Source organism: Eschrichtius robustus, chromosome 3 (genome assembly GCF_028021215.1).
Source record: "Eschrichtius robustus isolate mEscRob2 chromosome 3, mEscRob2.pri, whole genome shotgun sequence".
In the NCBI taxonomy this organism is placed as follows: Eukaryota; Metazoa; Chordata; class Mammalia; order Artiodactyla; family Eschrichtiidae; genus Eschrichtius; species Eschrichtius robustus.
The window spans coordinates 100,366,424-100,385,434 of NC_090826.1; the positions used below are offsets into that span (position 1 = coordinate 100,366,424).

Here is a 19,011-nt window from a genome sequence, read left to right on the forward strand (position 1 = left end):
AATTAGGAAAATTAAATTCACAATAGTAAATAAAAGTGCAACAAACAAATTTCCAGGTCACCCCTCACCAAAAATTAAAATTAAAAAAAGTTCATGCACCACTCTCCCTTCTTGGATCATTTGATTTTAAAGAGGAAAGACAACCCTCTGGATAAGTTCTGCAAAGGTTGGGCCTCCATCTCTACATCTGGTACATGTTGAAATCCATGTAGGCACACAAGCCCAGCAGGCAGAGTCAGAGCATCAGAAATCCTCAGGGGCTGCCACAGCTTAGCCAGATATCATTAGTCTCATCCTGCCACTGTTTATACCCTGGCCTGTGTTTTCAGAGTACTCTCAGTTACTTTCAGTTACAAGAAGTTCTTAACTAAGAATAAATTATTTATCTATGTTTTTAGTCCCAAGAACTTTGAAGAGAAACAACTTAATCCAAGCCATAAAATAGTGATGTATTTAGTGACCCTGAAGTCCCAGCTTTCTCAATAGAACTTGCTTCCTAAACATTCATATTCCTTGTTTTTCACATCAGTCTTTCTCTGTTTTCATTATATTCTGAGATTCAGATTTTATCAGTTTCTACATGTTCTAACCTAAAAATGGCCTCTTACATGGAGCATTTTTGCTAAGTTAGGTAAATATTTCAGACCTTAAGAGAAATATAGCCCAAATAAGAAATATAGCCCCAATCATTTTGATGATATGATAACCATAATGATAATTTTAATAGAAACATTGATATAGTGAATATGATATGCCAGGCACTGTTCTAAGCATGTTTATCTATACAGTAACCCCACAAGGTAGCTGTAATTCCCGTTTCATTGATGAGATGATTAGAAGCACAGAGAATTAAAGTAATTTGTTCAAGAACACATAGCTAGTAAATGATGGGATCTGGCTGAAACCCCATCAGTCTTGCTCCAGAGTTCATGATCTTAATCATTAATCTATGCTCTCTTTGATATTTTAAAATATCCTATGTTTTAAAACTTGGGCAGGATAAAACATTAGAAAGTTTCAGCTTTTTTTTTTTTTTTTGGCTGTGTTGGGTCTTCGTTGCTGCGCACAGGCTTTCTCTAGTTGCGGCGCGCGGGCTTCTCATTGCGGTGGCTTCTCGTTGCGGAGCACGGGCTCTAGGCATGCGGGCTTCAGTAGTTGTGGCACGTGGGCTCAGTAGTTGTGGCTCACGGGTTGTAGAGCGTAGGCTCAGTAGCTGTGGCACACGGTCTTAGTTGTTCCGTGGCATGTGGGATCTTCCCGGACCAGAGCTCGAACCCGTGTCCCTTACATTGGCAGGCGGATTCTTAACCACTGCACCACAAGGGAAGTCCAAAAGTTTAAGCTTTAAAAATAAATATGAGTCTGACAACCTCCAGAGTGTCTTTTAACTGTCATCTCCCATGAATTGGCATCTAGTTCTAGATGCAAGCAGTTACTTTGCTTAGTTATGAAATCCGGCTTCAAGGAACAACAGGAGTTCTGGATCTGTTGAGGACGATACTGAAACAAATGTTCCTTTTTTCACTTACATCTGTGCTCTTAGAAAATAGAATCAGTAAAATCTTTATAAACATTTGTCAACACTCAGGATGATTTTGTAAGTTTCTCTTTGATACTAGAGTCAGGTGAAATAACTACTGCTACATTAAAGATGCAGGTTAAAGATACGTGTGTAATTTCCAGACTGGCCTCTGTGTTCCAGCATTCCTGAGACCTGTCTTTGTCATCTAGAGTGGTTTACCAGTTATGGGCAGTACACTCTGAAAACCCATAAATATGTTACAAGGTAGTTCCCAGAGCTCAGTCCTCTAGATAATAGTATGGAATGTGTTCATTTCTGATTTTCATGTTGTGTGGACGACCAAAACAGGTGAAAGAGGGAAAGCGTGTGCAGTAAGAATGATTCCTGTTCTCTTCAAACATAAACATCAATCAGAAGCCACAGGGAAAAAGACGTTAGTTCCAGTCGCAGGCAGCTGACAGCAGTGCTGCTTGTGTAAAGTCACTACCGTCGGGAAAGTGACAACCACTTGTTATTGTCTCACTTTCACATCTTTATGTACAAATTCTTATTTCTCTTGTTTTCGCCTTTGAACAGAGCATCTTGGTCCACCATCAGGAACAAACTCCGCCAGGCAAAGCCCAGCCCTGCAGCACAGGCCCGTGGGACAGTCACAGGCCAACCACATACCTGGGGACAGGTGGGGCTGCTCTCCTGAGGTTTTGGTTTTTATCTCTGCTCATCTCCCCACTTTTCATCACCCACCCACCCCCACTCATCTCCACACAATTATGCAGAAGCCAGCCGGTTAGGTCAAGATGAGACTTCTACTGCCTCCAGGCCCTCTGTCCCTTCCTCCCCCTCTTCCCAGCCCCAGCGCAGGGTGCAGCGTAACCATCCAATCATGCTGACAGGTGGGGATTAGAAAGAAGTGACAGTAGCACCTACTCTGCTGCTCTAGGTCCCCACGATTTTGGTAGGGAAGCCCCAGACCCACATCAATTACCGTCTTCTCAGACTACCTGAGCAGTATCTGTGCATATTTCTTTCCTCTTTCGTTGAAAATATTAGTCATGAAACAAAAACGAAATTAACAAAAATTCAGCATTTTCACAGGCATTGGTACTGCAGGAGAGCCATTTTTCACTGTAACAAGGTCAGCTTATCTGCCCTCTGGTTCAGTGACTTGAGTGCAGTTTTCCTTAATGTAAACTGTGCTGAGACACCCTTAGAACAAAAAAACAAAAACAAAACAAAAAAACAGCCTGGGGGTGTTGACAGACTTTAAGCCATGCTGGAGTTAATGGCTAGTTTTTGCCTGGCATCTCTCTGCTTCTAGATACAGCTTGTCTTAATAGCAGTTTGTCAGAGGGAGAATGGCAAAATTCAGCTTTTAAAGGAAAAGAAATTGATCTGCTTTTACTTTTAGGCTGTTTTTCATATTCTTAGTTCACAGAGTGACTTGATTTCTCTTTCCTGTAGAAGTGTCACAGAAGGTGAAATTGGAAAAGACGTCTCCACTTCTTACAGACACTCGTGGTCTGACCACAAGCACCTTGCACAGCCGGACACTGCAATGATTTCAGTCATAGGCAGTCGGCACAATCAGGTAACAGAGATTCCCACCCCCCCCCCCCATGCAGACTGTTCTTTTCAGTTGCTGAATCACTGACACTGATGAATTTTAATTGCAAATCAGTTCAGATAAATTTGTTCCCAAAATTGATCATTCTTAAGGACCTACTCTGTGTTTGGCATTCTCTTAGTGTCCACGAGATGACGTAAAGAGTGAAAAAGAAGTTTATCCTCTATTGGAGAAATTTTAACCCTTAGTTGAGTACCTAGAAATAGCAGTGTTTTAGTTAAAGAAGGATTTGGGGTGGGTTTTTTTTTTTCTTTTTTCAGGAAAATTAGTCAAAATCTGCTTAAAGGAAGCACTGTTCAAAATTCTGTTCTCTGATTGTTCTGTTGCATATTGACCAACTAGTAGAGAAGACATGTAATCTTCAAATTAATTTAGGCTGCATTTATAGAAATTAAGTAGCCCTTCAACCAAAACGTACATTCCTTCCTTATGATATAGAAATGCATATTGATATCATAGGATAGCACTTATATGTGAAATCCCAAAAAAATGATACAAATGAACTTATTTACAAAACAAAAATAGACCCACAGATATAGAAGACACTAAGGTTACGAAAGGGGATGGGGGGGGCGGGAACGGGGGATAAATTCGGAGTTTGAGATAACATATACACCCTACTATATATAAAATAGGTAAACAACAGGGACCTACTGTAGAGCACAGAACTATACTCAATATCTTGTAATAAACTATAATGGAAAAGAATCTGAAAAAGAATAGATATATATACATGTGTAACTGAATCACTTTGTTGTGCACTTGAAACTAACACAACATCGTAAATTAACTGTACTTCAATTTTTTTTTTAAAGTGCGTATTGAGAGTATAAATCATTTCTTCCGGCCATAAAAGGAGTCTTTCTTCACACTTTAAATAAAGCAGTCCATGTAAGCTTGTTTTTCTTACACTTCTCTCTCTAGAGCCTTGGTTGTTACCCAGTGGAGCTGGAGCGAGGCCCCCGGGGCTTTGGATTCAGCCTCAGGGGTGGGAAGGAATACAACATGGGGCTGTTCATCCTCCGTCTCGCTGAGGATGGTCCTGCCATCAAAGACGGCAGAATTCACGTGAGTTGGCTTCTGTCTGCAACCTTTGGTTCTGGCTCCGGACTGGAAACTTCTGAAAATAGTTGATTAAAAGGAATGCAGAAACCTCCTGAATCTATGAAGTAAGATTTTCCATCACTAAAACCTGAAAGGCAGATGCTTGTCACGATTTCATTTCCTCTCTGCAGGGTGCTATACTGTATTGCAGTTAGGCTGCTTGCGCTGGCTTGACTTTGGTCAGTAAGAAAAAAATCAATTTTACTTACGTAGTCAACATTCAAGGGCAAATGGATTAGTAAATAAAATATACTTTCATCTTATTAAAAGTCTTGGGAAAGCCAGGATGAAACAGAATCATCGACTTCTTCCAAGAAACAATAATCCCAGGATTTTTTTTCCCCTCTTAGCTACTTCTAGAGGGAGCCAGAGGTCGAAAAGCATGACTCTCCCAACCTTTATTATCATTTGCAGGACTAGGAATCACATCAGCAGTGTTCCTGCCTAGGTGTTCTCAGCTCTGAAACACTATAGCTGTGTACATGGCATTGGGGCCAGATGGTTTATGGATCTGCAAAAGATATTTTCCTTCCTTCTCTAGATGTTACTTAGAGGATTCTTATATAGAAGACATTTGCTGGCCTCATTTTTTTTAAAAATAGTTAATTTACTGGTATTCAATTATATGCTAAAACTTTTATATGCTAAAAATTATAAAATCCCGACAGCCTTCCCCTTACTGTTCAAGAGAACTTTGGACTTCCTCCCTCTGCTACCAAAAGGCATCAGGGAAGGAGAAATTTTTCTTTTTCTTCTTCTCCTTTTTTTTTTTCTCTTTTACATTTAACTAAGTAAACTAATTGGAAAGGCAAATGACCCTGGCAAATTATTAGACGGTATATTCTAACAATGATTAGAAACGTCTTCTGGGTGATTTTGCAGTTTTGAATTATGTACATCACTACTCCACTCCCATTACTCATTTCATAAACATTTACTGAGTGTTTGCTTTACCCAAGGATTTATACATGATACTGAATGAGCTGGGAGAAAGAGTGACCCCAAAACAAGATACCATCCTTTCTCTAAAGGACCAGACTTTTGTACAGTACTATGAAAAAAACGTGAGGGAGGCCAGTGGGAGAAAGGATTTGGCAAAGACTGATGATGTACTAAGTTGTAGTCATGTTGAAGGACCAGCTGGTTGAGCAGGTGTAAATATTTAGCAGGCAGTTAGGACAAGAGGTAGAGTCCCAGGTTGTGACATTACCCAGACAGAAGTGATAACTGATGCCTTTGCTGGGGATGAGTTCACTAAAGGAGAAGATTTAGAGAACTGTGGGCCAGGGGCGGGACTCTGGATAAGGCCTGTCATTAGTGGACCATAGAAAGTAGAGAAAATGGGGAGGGTGAGAACGCAGAGCAGCAGAAGCAGAGCTGGAGGGTGTTGATGGCAAGGAGAGGGGCTGATGGCCGAAGTCCATTAGTGTGCTGAAGCTGAGCTGTCTGCTCTCGCCGCACTTCACTTTCTTGTAGGGACAGTTTCATAAAGTGAGGAGAAGAACATGGGTTTGGAAATCAGACAGGACAAGGATCGAACTCTGGTTCTGCCACCTTGTAGCTGTGCATAGTTGGGTAACTACTCTGACCCTGCACAAAACGCAGAGCTATAATACACGTAAAATACATGGCCCAAGTAAACTTCTTAAAGTTTTAGTAAGAGCAGTTTGAGGCACTGTTTATGGGGATGGCATACTTATTTCTGGTTTTCTTGGTCCTTTTTCTCCTCCACCTCCTGCCTTTTTAAAAAAAAATCTCTACGTCATTTAAATCTGGAGTTTAAAAAAAATCTCCCATTGTATATTGTATCACAAAACTCCAGTTAAACCAAAAACTAGGATATAATTGAAATGTTGGTTTCAAATAGAACCCTCAGATACACTAATCGCACCAAATAAAAGGCAAACAAAGAGGCCTTAAAGGATTCTATGTCTAAAACATGTTATTCTTAATAATGAGCAGAAACTTTAGAATTATGGGATTAAATCAGCTTTAATATAAAAAAGAAACTCTGAAATTTGAAAGCAAAAGCAGATAAGCTATTACTGCTATGCCCAGGTTTGTTCTAAACTCTAATAAATCAGCTTTTCAGAGAATTATTTTTCTGGCTACTAAATTATCAAAATCTTGACTTGGTGTAGGGCTCATGGGAGCTTTGCTGTAAATGACAACTTACTCAGGTGGCCACTGTCCCAAAAGATGAGCATTTCTCTCCAGCTGACACTCGTGCATGGAGCCACCTGAGCATCCATCCTGCCTTCCCCTCTTGCCTCTCTCCTCTTCTCCCGTGTCTTTTCTGTTAAGCTGACACTGTACTTTGTGTCCTGTACCTATTATTCCAGTATCTTCAGCACCTGAGGTAGTGCCTTGAATATTGATAGTAGATAGCTCCATAGATATTTGTTGAAAGAATAGAATGCATGGTTAATATTTCTAGATAATGAGAGAAATAATTTTTTTTAATATTTAAGATTAACTCCCAGAACTTATTACTGGGTAGACAGGACTTGGGCTATATGAAGGAATAAGCAGTGTAATAGTATAATTCACTAAAACAAGAAAATGTTAACTTTTAATATAGATGGAAAGGTGTTGAGAGGATCTGTACATTTAGTGAGTCTTCAGCTGGTCCTTAAATCCTGTTAAGATTTAGAGAGGAAGGAAAAAGGTTCTGGATTAAGGGAATGAGAAATCAGCTGAATGGAAAAAGTCCATATTAGGGAATAGTGTCAGACTGAAATATTTGACAAAGAACAGAATCAGATTTAGAAACTATTAAGAGTCTGCTGTCTTCCAGACCACATGTTTTCACTTGTATTAGTTTTAGTCTCACAAAAACTCTGTGAGGTAGGTGGCATTATCCCCACTTGCAGATTAAAACTGAGGCTCAGGGAGACTAAGTCACAGCCACAGAGGGACCCAGGTCCGTTGTCTCTCAGCCTGGTCTGTGTGCTTTCACATCAGGCCATGATTATGTCGTTTGGACTCAGTTCCTTTGGGAGGCATAAAGGGTCTTAACAGGTTGTGAGATAATGTAAGCAATGTGTTAGAAATATTGTTTAGTCATTTTAATACATTTTAGTGGATGTTGTTTTAAAAACTGCAAGACTGCCTTAAAAAAGTGACTTTTTTTTAAGTGAACACAATTTTTCTCTATCCTTCTTCCTACTTTCCCTCTTTTGGTTCTCCTATTCTCATTTTTTCCTTCCCCTTTCATTTCTTTCTTCTCTCCTCTCTCCTCTCCTCTGTCCCCCACAATTCTATTTTTCAATAATACAAACACCTGACCTTGAATCTTTATCCTTATCAAAAGATATATTCCCCATTTTTTGTATTTTTATCACACTTAAATTTTTTAAAGTAACAAACTTTTAAAAGAATGTTTACATTTCCCTCTCAAAGGTGTGATTTTTTTATCTTAAGCTTTGTGTAGTCCAGTTTAGAACTTTTTCCCCTTTTGAGGGCCTCTCTACCATAAATCTTAAAGCCATGGCTTTCCTCTCCTTCACCCCAATTTAGTTTTTAATTTAAACAAAGATGACACCTGGTGGCAGATCTGTTCAATTACAAGTTTTTTGCAGTTTATTTGTTGTGCTGAAAGAATAAGAAATATGCAGGTTTGGACAGAGAATTTAAGCCAAAGAATATAATTGAAATGAATTATAACCTCAATCACGTTTTTACAAGATGTACCCAAAGCATGCTCCAAGTAGTATCTATTTTAATTTTCACTTCTCTAATTATCAGAGGGTTTTATATCTGGTGCTAATTTGTCATCTGTGTTTCCTCATGAAAATGATTTTTCTATAATCACTTATTAAAGGAAATCTGGGTACCAACTTTTGTTTCACTCACATACCTATTCTGGATATAAGGGTTTTTTAATGAATTATGTTTATTACTTTTTCTCCATCCTATTATGTTTATTATCATCTTATTTTGGGGGTTTTTTTTAGATTTTTTTTTCCCACTTTATGTGTTAAATCCATCTATTTTGTGATATCCTCCATTTCTTCACTCTTATTTTTTTTTCCCATAAATATGCAATAAAACTTGTTCTATTTTCTTAGTTTACTTGAAAAATTTTTGCATTGTATAGAACGGGGTGCAGTCTATAGTTAAATCTTCATCCTGCTACACTGTTTTTGTTTTTTTTTTTGGCTGCTTGGGTCTTTGTTGCTGCACTTGGGCTTTCGCTAGTTGTGGCGAGCGGGGGCTACTCTTCGTTGCGGTGCGCAGGTTTCTCATTGCGGTGGCTTCTCTTGTTGTGGAGCACGGGCTCTAGGCGCACGGGCTTCAGTAGTTGTGGCTCACGGGCTCTAGAGTGCAGGCTCAGTAGTTGTGGCACAGGCTTAGTTGCTCTGCAACACGTGGGATCATCCCGGCCGGACCAGCGATCAAACCCGTGTCCCCTTCACTGGCAGGCAGATTCTTAACCACTGTGCCACCAGGGAAGTCCCTCATCCTGCTATGCTTTAAATCTTTTTTTAGAAAACCAGAAAATAGGTAATTTGAAAATTAACATTTATTTGTGCTTGGTGTATAATCCTGTTTTTAGCTCATTAATTCCTCCCAACAACCCCAGGAGGTAGGTAGGTACTAATGTTATCCCCACTTAACAGAGAGGAAAATGAGACCACTCTGCTAGGACGAGGTTGAGCCAGGAGCGAACCACAGACCTTATGACTCCAAAGCCCAGCTCCCAAGCCACTGTGCTCTGCTGCAGCTGTGGATACAGAGCAATCCTACCCACCTCTGTTAAATAATTACTGCGTCCTCTTCTGTTATTTCTGCATTGTTTTAGTAAGCTCTGCAAATATTTGAATTGCTTTTTGGAATTTCAGTAATTGTCCATTGTTCAGTTTTTCTGTTTTGAAGCCAGTACCCTTTAGTTGTTTGTCACCTCGAAATGTTGTTTAAAATCTGGATATATTTTAAAATCATTACCGTCATTATCTTTAACCAGGTCCTTTGCAGAAGTTATACTTCACTCATTCACATGTTTCCTTCTTCTTTTCAAATAACTACAGACACCATTTCTAGTAAATAGCAATGGTACTGAGGCATTTTATTCTGATCCCTAGTTTTTGTTTGTTTTCTAGGGAAATCACTACACACTAGAGTCATTTAGTGTAAGCCAGCTATTGGTTTTAAATAAGTATTCATATTAGTATGAATTTCTCCAAGCTGAATTTTCTCAAGAGTTTTAGTCTATAAATATTTCATTTAGGTAATGCCTCATATATGTACAGGGCGTAGCAGCAACACAAAGGAAGGAGTAGGCAGTTCTCCCTGGAGGCCAGGATAGGCTTCAAAGATGAGGAGCCACGTGCCTAGGCTTTAGGATATTCAGCTCAAGTCGGAAAGTACCCTTCACAGGCGGATTAATCAGAGGTAGCTCTGTGGTATCATGTGGGTCATAGAGCCTTCACCTCTCCCACCACTTAACCTTTGGTTGAAAACTTAGCAGTTGATTCTTGACTTCAAGATGCCCAGATCCTGCTTACTAGTCATATAAACTTTTATAGTGTAAATAAAACTGGACATCATCTCTTCCTAGTGCTACCACCTGTCTACTCCTCATCAACTCTAGCATAACAACAGCCCTGTGCACAAGTTAAATATTTTACAAAGAGAGTCATTCAGCAGAGTTGGGTGGCTCTAGGGGTGACAGAACAGAACTGAAGGAGGATGTGTACTTTCATGTTGTTTCTGTGAATGTTCCCTGTCTAGGTTGGGGACCAGATTGTTGAGATCAATGGAGAACCTACACAAGGCATCACACATACTCGAGCAATTGAGCTCATTCAGGCCGGTGGAAATAAAGTTCTTCTTCTTTTGAGGCCAGGAACTGGCTTGATACCTGACCATGGTAAGTTAAGTAGCTCACCTGTAGCTGAAAAGCTGAGAATGTGTTAGGGAGGGGGCAGCAGAAGGAAAAGGAATATCTATTTGGAGGGGGACAGATATTTTACTAGCTAATTCAGAGGTAACCACCAGAACCATCTAAAGTTAGTTAGTTACTATAAATAATAATATTACAAAATAAGTGACTTCATACAGAACTTTTGTTAGACTAGAATATATATGTTAAGCTAGTTTCAACAGAAAACATAATTGCTTTTGCAGAGAAAAGTGCCTATAAAACACAAGAACATTAGAGGCAAACGATTTTAATGTCATGAAAAGCATTTGAAATCTCTTCAAATGTTATTTTTTTCCTTTAGTAAGATGAGTTTCTCTCTCAATGAGCAGCATGAGAACTTTAGGCTTTTCTGGTCATTTGTCAAAAACAAGTTACTTTAGCTCTACCTGGAGACAAGGAGTTGCACTTGGGACCATTTCTGTAGTCCTGCACTGATCTTAAACTTCCTTGGTTTCACTGTATGTTTTTGAAATATCACAGTATTTGAAAATCACCGTTTATCAACTGAGTGCACGAGTCTAGAAGTACAATATCACACCATTTAGTCCTTGTCCGTTCCAGTTTCCTCCCTTCCCCCCATAGAGCTTTTGAGGGATAAGTATAGACATGACCTCCTACAGTCCCCTTCCAGCCTGTAATTCTCTGACTGTATTACCTTCCACCATCTGCTTGTAAACCATACGTCCCCGGTGACATCTTTGCTAACTGCGCTGTGGTGTTTTTTTTACACAGTCCTAGGCTTTTTCTCTTCCTTCTTCAGGTTTGGCTCCTTCCGGTCTGTGCTCCTACGTGAAACCTGAGCAACATTAAGGCTTTCAGGGCTTTTCTTGGTCTTTCCTTAAAAAGATTTGGTAAATTTGCATGTCTTGTAAATCACTTCCTTCTTTTTTTTTTCTTTTTAATTAAAAATGATGCTATTAAATACATCTACTTCTATCTTCTGCACTTTTCAGTTTCCTTTTGACATTAGATTTGACAGCTTAAAGCAAGAAAATTATTTACAAATGCCCATGAACTCCATTCTGGTTACCACAGTTTGGTCTCCTTTATTAGTGATTTTGGCAAATCCTTAAGCTATATCCATCAATAATAGCTAAATTAGTAAGCTGCTTGGACCAGGTAATTCGGTCCAGTTTTATTATTTATTTCTTTTAAGATTTTTATTGGGCTTTTGCTACTTACAAAGAATTTACACATCATATATTATCGTACCTATTATACAAAAGTAATTGGAAAAATGAATACTATTATTTTGTATATATAAAACAACCTACCCTTCAGGTGCAAGTATAGCTGTCTGTATACGTCTGCCTTTATAGAGAGAGATCTAAACATACATGAACTTTATTTATAAAATACTCAGGCTGTTTGTTTAAGCAGTCAGTAAAATTCAAATGGCTATCAAAAAATTCAAAACTTAATTGTTCCTATTTATAATTCTAAAATTTAATAATGTTCTACTCAAATCACTTTTTTTAGGTGATTGGAATATTAATAACCCTTCATCTTCCAATGTGATTTATGATGAAAAGTCACCATTTCACCCATCTTCACATTCTGCTTCCATATTTGAAGAGTCTCGTGTGCCAGTAATTGAAGAATCTTTGATGAGAGTTCAGATATGTGAAAAGGCAGAAGAATTAAAGGACATGGTGCCTGAAAAGAAAAGCACTTTAAATGAAAATCAGTCTGATATAAAACATCAGTCTCTTCTCCATAAAAATGTGAATAAAAGGGATCCACCCAACAGTCATGGGCACAGTGATAAGAAAAATCTCTTGAAAGTAGAAAATGGTGTCACACCAAGAGGCAGATCTGCTAGTCCCCAAAAGTCAGCCAGTCGATATTCAGAGGAACATTTAGAAAAGATTCCCAGTCCTCTAAAAAGTGACCCCAAAAGAAGACCCAGAGATCGATCACTCAGCCCCAGGAAAGGAGAGAATAAAAGTAGTCAGATCAGCACCAGGGCAGCTTCTGGACAAGATCATTGCAGAAAAAGCAGAGGACAGTCTTCAAGCCCAAAGAAGCAGCAAAAAACTGAAGGAAGCAAAGACCAATCAAGTGTGAACCAAAGAGTAGGGGGCCATGTTAGCAACAACGCTGAGCAGATGTCAGATGGGAAAGAAAGGTCAGGTGTTATCAGGAAAGATACAAATCACAGTCAGCCTGGAAAAAACAGAACCAGGTCTCCAGAGAAAAACAGCAAGAGAATGGATGAAAAGCCTCTTCCGTCCAAAAAGGCAAATAACACTACTAGTAGAGCTATATCGGAAAATGAAAAAGGAAAGAAAGCAACCTTAGTAGAAACAAGTTCTAGTAAAGATAAAACAGGAGAAAATGTCAAAATATCAGAAAAGAAGCCAAAGCAGGAGCCTGAAGAAAGAATGGTTTTAAACAAAATAGAAGATCACAAAAGAAAAGAACTAGAGGCAGCTGACAAAGACAAAGACAGCGGAGGGTTCAAACCTGAAAGCGGTTCTCCAGCTAAGAAAACACCAATAACTCCAGGGCCTTGGAAGGTGCCAAGTGCAAGTAGAGCCACAGGCACTACTGGGGTGGCCGAGAAGCGACTGTGACCTTTAGTATAAAACAAAGAAAAACAAGTTGTAATCTTTTCCTACTAAAAAGCAGTGTTCCCCTCCCCCCCCAAAATCATTTTTTCAGGAATTCTGAAACACACATAAGTACATTTTAATTTGAGCATCAAGTTACCTAGGCTGCATGAAGGGCCTGCAGGATTGCTAAGAACCCACTGTCCCCCTGGCAGGCTGCACGCCTTGCGCTCAGGAAGGAGCTGCACCCACGCCCTCATCGGACACGCCCGGCTCAGGCCGCCCAGCTCGTCTTCATGAGTGTCTGAACAAATGACATGTTGATATTCACAACGTGGTCACAACTCACTTTATCTTTGTGCCAAGTTATCTACTGTATCATGTCTATTTTATCCTTCTCACTCAGATATTTCCACAGTAATGAAAAAACTAGGTTTGGCTTGGAAGTTGATATTCTCAATAGCATGTTGCATGTTTACAGAGAGAAATATTTGACCCCTTGCAGAAGAAGAGATTGTTAACTCATCATTATAGATGGCAGTTGCCTCTCCTAACAGCTTACTGATGGTCCCCGTTTAAAAATAAAACTCCCAAACGTCACTACTGGAAAGAAAAAAAAAAAAAATGTAGTCAAATATTGACTTTCTTATGGCTGTTTATTTTAATTCGGCCGGATAAGGTATTTCAAATAACTGTTAAAAAGATGTTATTTACAAGTGAGTGTTCAAATGAGAAAGCACTTCAGTCGATTAAGAGCTCACCTCCTGCTGTGTTATCCAACCCTAATGTGTTATAGCATCTCAGATCACCCTTTTATTTCATTTATTATGAAACCACAAAGAAGCATGTGGAAATATTGCTTATTGCTATTTGAAGAAAAACTACCAAATTTCTATTTCTGGATATTTTGGTTGAACCAACTACTAAGTCATTAGTCATTAATACATAATACATATTTGAAGAGGGACTTAATCATGAAACCAGTTTCACGGTCCATTGCCAGATGAGGTACCAACTCATCTGGCAGCAGCTATACAAGTTCGAATGTTGAGAAGCAGAACCTGTGTGAGACCGGCTCACAAGCAAGTGAGAACAAACGTGGTAGACAGTCCTTGCTAGATCTTATTTAATTTTAATATCTAGCTACATTAACTTATTTACAAACAAGAAAGGGAGAGTAAACATCTGCTTAGCTTGTACAGATTTTCAGAATTCTTTTTTAAAGTCTAATTAAAGATGTTTGTTTGTTGGAAGGTGGAGACAGTTTTTAGCTCCATAAAATAGATCCGGGTTTCTCAGCCCCCGGAAGCAGCATTCAGTAGCATCTATAAATAAAGGAACATTCTCAGAATAAAACCATTTTCTGGAGTATTTGAACACACTTGTTCTGTCACCCTGGGTTCATCTTGTTATTGTGAAACACATCATGTCCAGGTCCTTCCCTCTCAGAGTCTGTGAAATTCTTTAATATAACAACTAAATCAGCCCCTGTAGATAAGACATGCTTCCCAGAGTGAGATTTCTGAAATCCCCTTTTCATCCAGAACTATATTTACCCACCTATTGTAACTACTTGAATAGAGAAGAATTAGAAGGCTTGATAAATGCTAAGAATTTAGTATCACAGAAATGATTTATTTTCCCTATAGTCCACAATTAGTGATAAAAATCCAATTTTTATTGTTAACTGCGACATAACTTTGATGTCATCTGTTGTCAGTCTGATGTGGCTCTTTCCTTTCTAAGTAACCTGTCACTGTACTGATTCTGTACTGACTTAGCAATGTGGCCTTGGAATGCTAAGCAAAATATGGATGTACTGGTTGTAAATGTTTATATATTGTACAGTACCTTTATATATACACTTGAGTTTCTGATTAGAGAAAGAGACCTGTAAATCGCTCGTTATTTTTTATATAGATATTAAAAAAAAAAAGAAAAAAATCAGTTCATGGCCTGCATTTCTTTTACTGTCAGGTTTATGTAGTGTTGCTTTTTCTATTTGTGGAGCTAATTCTCATCATGATGTGAGTCCTCAAATAGATTTTTATCCCTACAAGTAACAAATATTCAAAGTCCTACAATCAGAAAGACTCTTACAATGATGACTTTACCTGTATAGCTATACATTTTTATCTATATGTAAAGCTCAAAATTAGTTTGAGTTGAATATCATTATACCTACTTAATACCTTTCACTGTAAGGAAAATAGCTTTGCATAAATAATTTGCTACCCCCCAAAAAATCCTTTCTTACACTGTCAGGGAAAGAAAAGGACTTGTCTTATTGGAAATTGTCATCAGACATTTCTAATGGACATAGCCGTGTAAGTCCAGTTACCACAAGGTCACAAACTCTATTTCATCAGACTATGGCATTTCACATTATTTTTAAATCATTTTATTTACTCTAGGTTGTACATGTAGAGTGAAGTATTTTGACTTGATTTCACTGAAATTCTTGGTATGAATAATGCCTAAAACCTAGTTCAAGACCATGGTTAACTGAATACTCCTCTTGAGTTAAAAAATTAATTCCCGCCTGCCATTACTGAACTCACACTGAAAATAAACTCCAAACCCCGAGCCCCACCATGGAGATGTGTGTTTGCTGTAGCAAAGCCTGCAGAGTGGCAGCAAAATCATTTCGTTGTTGTTTTAGTGGACATATTTTCTTACTGGTCGTAACAGCAAAAAAGTTCTGGGATGCTATCACGTTGTCTCCCTAGAGATATGATTAGTGAGTAAGAGCCTATAATATTGTCTTCTAACCCCCGTACATTAAATTTTTGGGGCCAAGTAGCATTTGCACAGAGTCAACTCCTATTTCAGAAGTCTTGGACACAGAAAAGCATGTGGCTTTTTATTTCTACCTGAGCATACCTTGGTTATTTCCTTTTTTAATAGTCAGATATTCTCATGTAGAAAAAGTCAAATGCTTTTCAAAGTGAACTAATGAAGAGCTTCATGTTTAATGTGTCCAACATTCAAAGAGAATTGGGTTTTAAGAAAGCAAGGAGTACTCAAATTAGTTAAACTGTGTGACAGTCTTAACTACCGACCTCCACAGAGATGTGTTTAAGCTCGAGCTTAGTCCAGAGTGAGCTCCAGGAACTAAGGAACACTGGTGTAAACAGACTTCAGTCACAAAACGTGATGATTCAGTCTGGCGTGAAGAATATATCAGAGCAACTTCTTACATCATCCTGGCATGCTCCAGTGCTAAGAACTACTTGTGCTTTTTAAACAATAACAGATTTGTTTATTTAGGCAGCTCTTTACTGCTTATGCTATTAAGGTTTATCAGCAATACAATGACTGGTTTAAAGCACGCCATAATTATGACATGAACTCTATAATCTTTGCTTCAGTTGACTGAATTAGTTTAAGATATCCACTAACTTGGATCTGTTTTCAAAGTTTCTATGCAAGTAGAGCCTTAAGTGTAAGAAGGGAGTATGAAGGCTTATCAAGAGTAGAATTTAGTAGAGTTCTGCCAAAGAACTCTGAACCTTTCTCACATACACATTAAGATACAAAAACATAGCCAAGTGCTTTAATTTAGCCTGAACCTATATTTTTCCAAAGAATCCTGCGGTTATTTGTCTATTTTCCAATGTTTGCATTAAAGTCAAGCAGAACTATTAGCAAATGTTTATAGCAAATCAAGAGGCTTATTTTGTCCTTAATAAACAACAACTATTTGTTACCTTGAGTAATACCTTATTACAGCATATAGGCTCAGAGTGTGCTGCAGGAAAGGAATGGAATTATTGCACATTTGGGAAATCAAACTTCATTATTCAAGATGGGCATTAATAACTGCAAGAAGCAAAGGATTACTTTAAATGACCAAACTAGTCAACAGCTGTACAGATGAGATTAAGTTTAATGAATTTACTTCTTGATAATTCCAAATCATACACTATATTTGGGAGTAAGACCCATTTGGCCCATTATAGAGTGTGTAGACTAAAAAATTTTGAAAATGAATTTCATTAATTTGAAAGAGGGTTATTTTCACACTTCACAGGCTCACTTACCTCTAGATACAATGAACCAAAAATAAAAACACAGACCCGTAAGCTTATACTTTGGAGGACAACCTGGTATTTAGAACTTTTCTAACTTGTCTCTGAAAGTTAAGAAAACCATACCCCAATTAGGCAAGTATTTGGTTATTCAGCTTTTCAAAGTGTTTATATTATACATGAGGCATAATGTACATATTTAGGAAGTTTGAAGTCATACCTCCATAGCGATTTTAGGAGACAGAATTTTTCCCAATACAAATTATAAAAGTAGCTGAACAGGTATTTTTCTTATCCATCTATGGTTATTATTTCAACTAAATGTATGTATGGCCTAATCTAGTTCTATTTTTACATCTTGGTTTATTTAATTTCTCAGTACCAGGTAAATGTTAAAGTATCACTCCTTTTGGGAGATCAAAACAAAAGTCCAATCTCCTAGAAATTATTATACAGGAATAAATGAAGCACTGAGAGTACAACTCTTCCATCCTAACAGAAGAAAAAACAAAAAAACAAAAAAACTACATTAACAGTAAATTACTTGAGGTCTATTATTCATTTATTCTATGCATTTATATTACATACCTATTATGGGGTCAGGTACTCTTCTGCATTCTGGGGACCTAGGAGTGAAAAACAACAACAACAAAATTCCTGCCTTAAGGGACTTATATTCTAGTGGGGAAGGACAGAAACAAGTAGGCAAAAAATAAATAAGATAATCAGATTCTGATAAGTGCCATGAAGGAAATGAACAGGACCATATATAACTGATAACAAGGATAAGACGGGGAACAACTTTAACTCAGAGAAGGTCCTGCTAAGGAACTGACAGCTGAGAAGCCATTCAGGGGAGAACTTAAGAAAACATATTCCAGGCACAGTCTGAGATAAGAAAGAACTTGGTATAATGGAGGAACACAGGGAGGCCAGTGTGGCTGTCAGGTACTGAGGAGGGGAATTTGGAAAGGGAAGCAGGCCTGATAATGAAGGGCCTTGGAGGCCAGCATAGGGAAAGCCAGGAAAGATGTAAGTAGGAATGATATAGTCTCCATATTTTTAAGGTCACTCACGTGGCTGTGGAGAACCGACTGCAGAGGCAAGAATGGGAAGGGAACAGTGGGTCAGCACAGTAATCCAGCTGAGCGCAAAGGAGGCTCGGTCTGTTAGCGGTGGAAACACAGAACCAACGTGACTGGGTGGTAGATTAGATATGGAGGGAAAGAGAGGAGCCAAGAATAAACCCTAAGCCTTTGGCTTGAGCAATTGAGTATACTTTTTTCTATTTACTAAGGGGGGGGAAAACATTTACTCTCCCACCTCAGACAACTTAAAAAAAAAAGAAAGGAAAAATATATATGAAAAAATGGGTGTTAGATGTTGGACAACAGGCAGTAAAAGACAGTGGAATTAAATGAGGTGAGCCCCATGATTGGCCCAGATTACTTAGAGGCAGTTTCTAGGCTGTGGCATAGGAAGCGGGAACCCAAACTGAACCAAGCAGCCTTGCTGAGTTGAGGAGGTGAGAGTTAAGAATTTGGGGAGGCCAGGACAGCTAGAATTGGCAGGCAGAGTACCAGAGAGAAGACAGCTGCATAGAGAGAAGAGGACAGCTGCACAGAGAGGAGAGAGCTCCAAAAATGTGCAGAGGTTTCCTTTCAAGTTTTCAGGTGAGTATTGATCAGCACAAGGAAATACCCAACAGGGAAAGAACCACCAAAAAGAAGCAGGCCAAAAATTCTTGAGCTGGGAAGGGTTCATGTTCCTACAGTCAAACTGGAAAAACCTCATCATGAACAGGGTATCAGGTAGAGGACTCAGGAGGATTTTGCTTCAGTTGTGGAGAAAAGTAGCGCCAGAGCAAAGGCTGCTCTGGCCCACCTAACAAAGCTTAAAAGCAAGCCTTGAAATGATCAAACTGTTTTCAAGTATCATAACTGCATTCTAAAACAAAGCTCAAGAATATTTAAAAGAATACACACACATGAAAACCCAACACCCAACAATGTAAAAATTCACATCCATTAAGAAATTACTAGGCATGTAAAGAAGCAGGAAAATATGACCCGAAATGAGGAGAAAAATAAATCAATAAAAACAAACCCCAAAATAACACAGATGATAGCTGTTACAATGTTCTTATTTACTATTTCTATTATAAATATTATGAAAACAAGATAGAGAAAAGAAACAGCATGTTAAAGAGAGACATGAGGATACAAAAAAATGAAAAAGCAATATCAAAATTC

The 19,011-nt window shown here is 38.4% G+C and overlaps 1 protein-coding gene and 1 long non-coding RNA gene across 6 annotated transcripts in view; one reads left to right on the forward strand and one right to left on the reverse strand.

The window, feature by feature from the left end:
* MAGI3 (membrane associated guanylate kinase, WW and PDZ domain containing 3) overlaps window positions 1–12,983 on the forward strand; it is a 255,466-nt gene extending 242,483 nt beyond the window's left edge. For 3 of the 5 annotated variants that reach the window (XM_068540536.1, XM_068540537.1, XM_068540538.1), the window contains exons 17-21: window positions 2,099–2,201; window positions 2,984–3,110; window positions 4,071–4,214; window positions 9,984–10,122; window positions 11,656–12,983. In XM_068540536.1, coding sequence (XP_068396637.1) covers window positions 2,099–2,201; window positions 2,984–3,110; window positions 4,071–4,214; window positions 9,984–10,122; window positions 11,656–12,752 — 1,610 coding nt within the window. In that variant the 3' untranslated portion in view covers window positions 12,753–12,983. Of the gene's footprint in view, window positions 1–2,098; window positions 2,202–2,983; window positions 3,111–4,070; window positions 4,215–9,983; window positions 10,123–10,936; window positions 11,000–11,655 lie in introns of those variants that run through there. The other 2 variants (XM_068540539.1, XM_068540541.1) reach the window with 1 other exon arrangement.
* Window positions 11,549–12,993, reverse strand: LOC137762514 (uncharacterized). The gene is made up of 3 exons (XR_011073567.1): window positions 12,889–12,993; window positions 12,643–12,753; window positions 11,549–11,832 (listed from the first exon to the last, which is right to left on the reverse strand). It is a non-coding gene; the product is annotated as an uncharacterized lncRNA (long non-coding RNA).
* Between the last annotated feature and the right edge of the window lie 6,018 nt (window positions 12,994–19,011).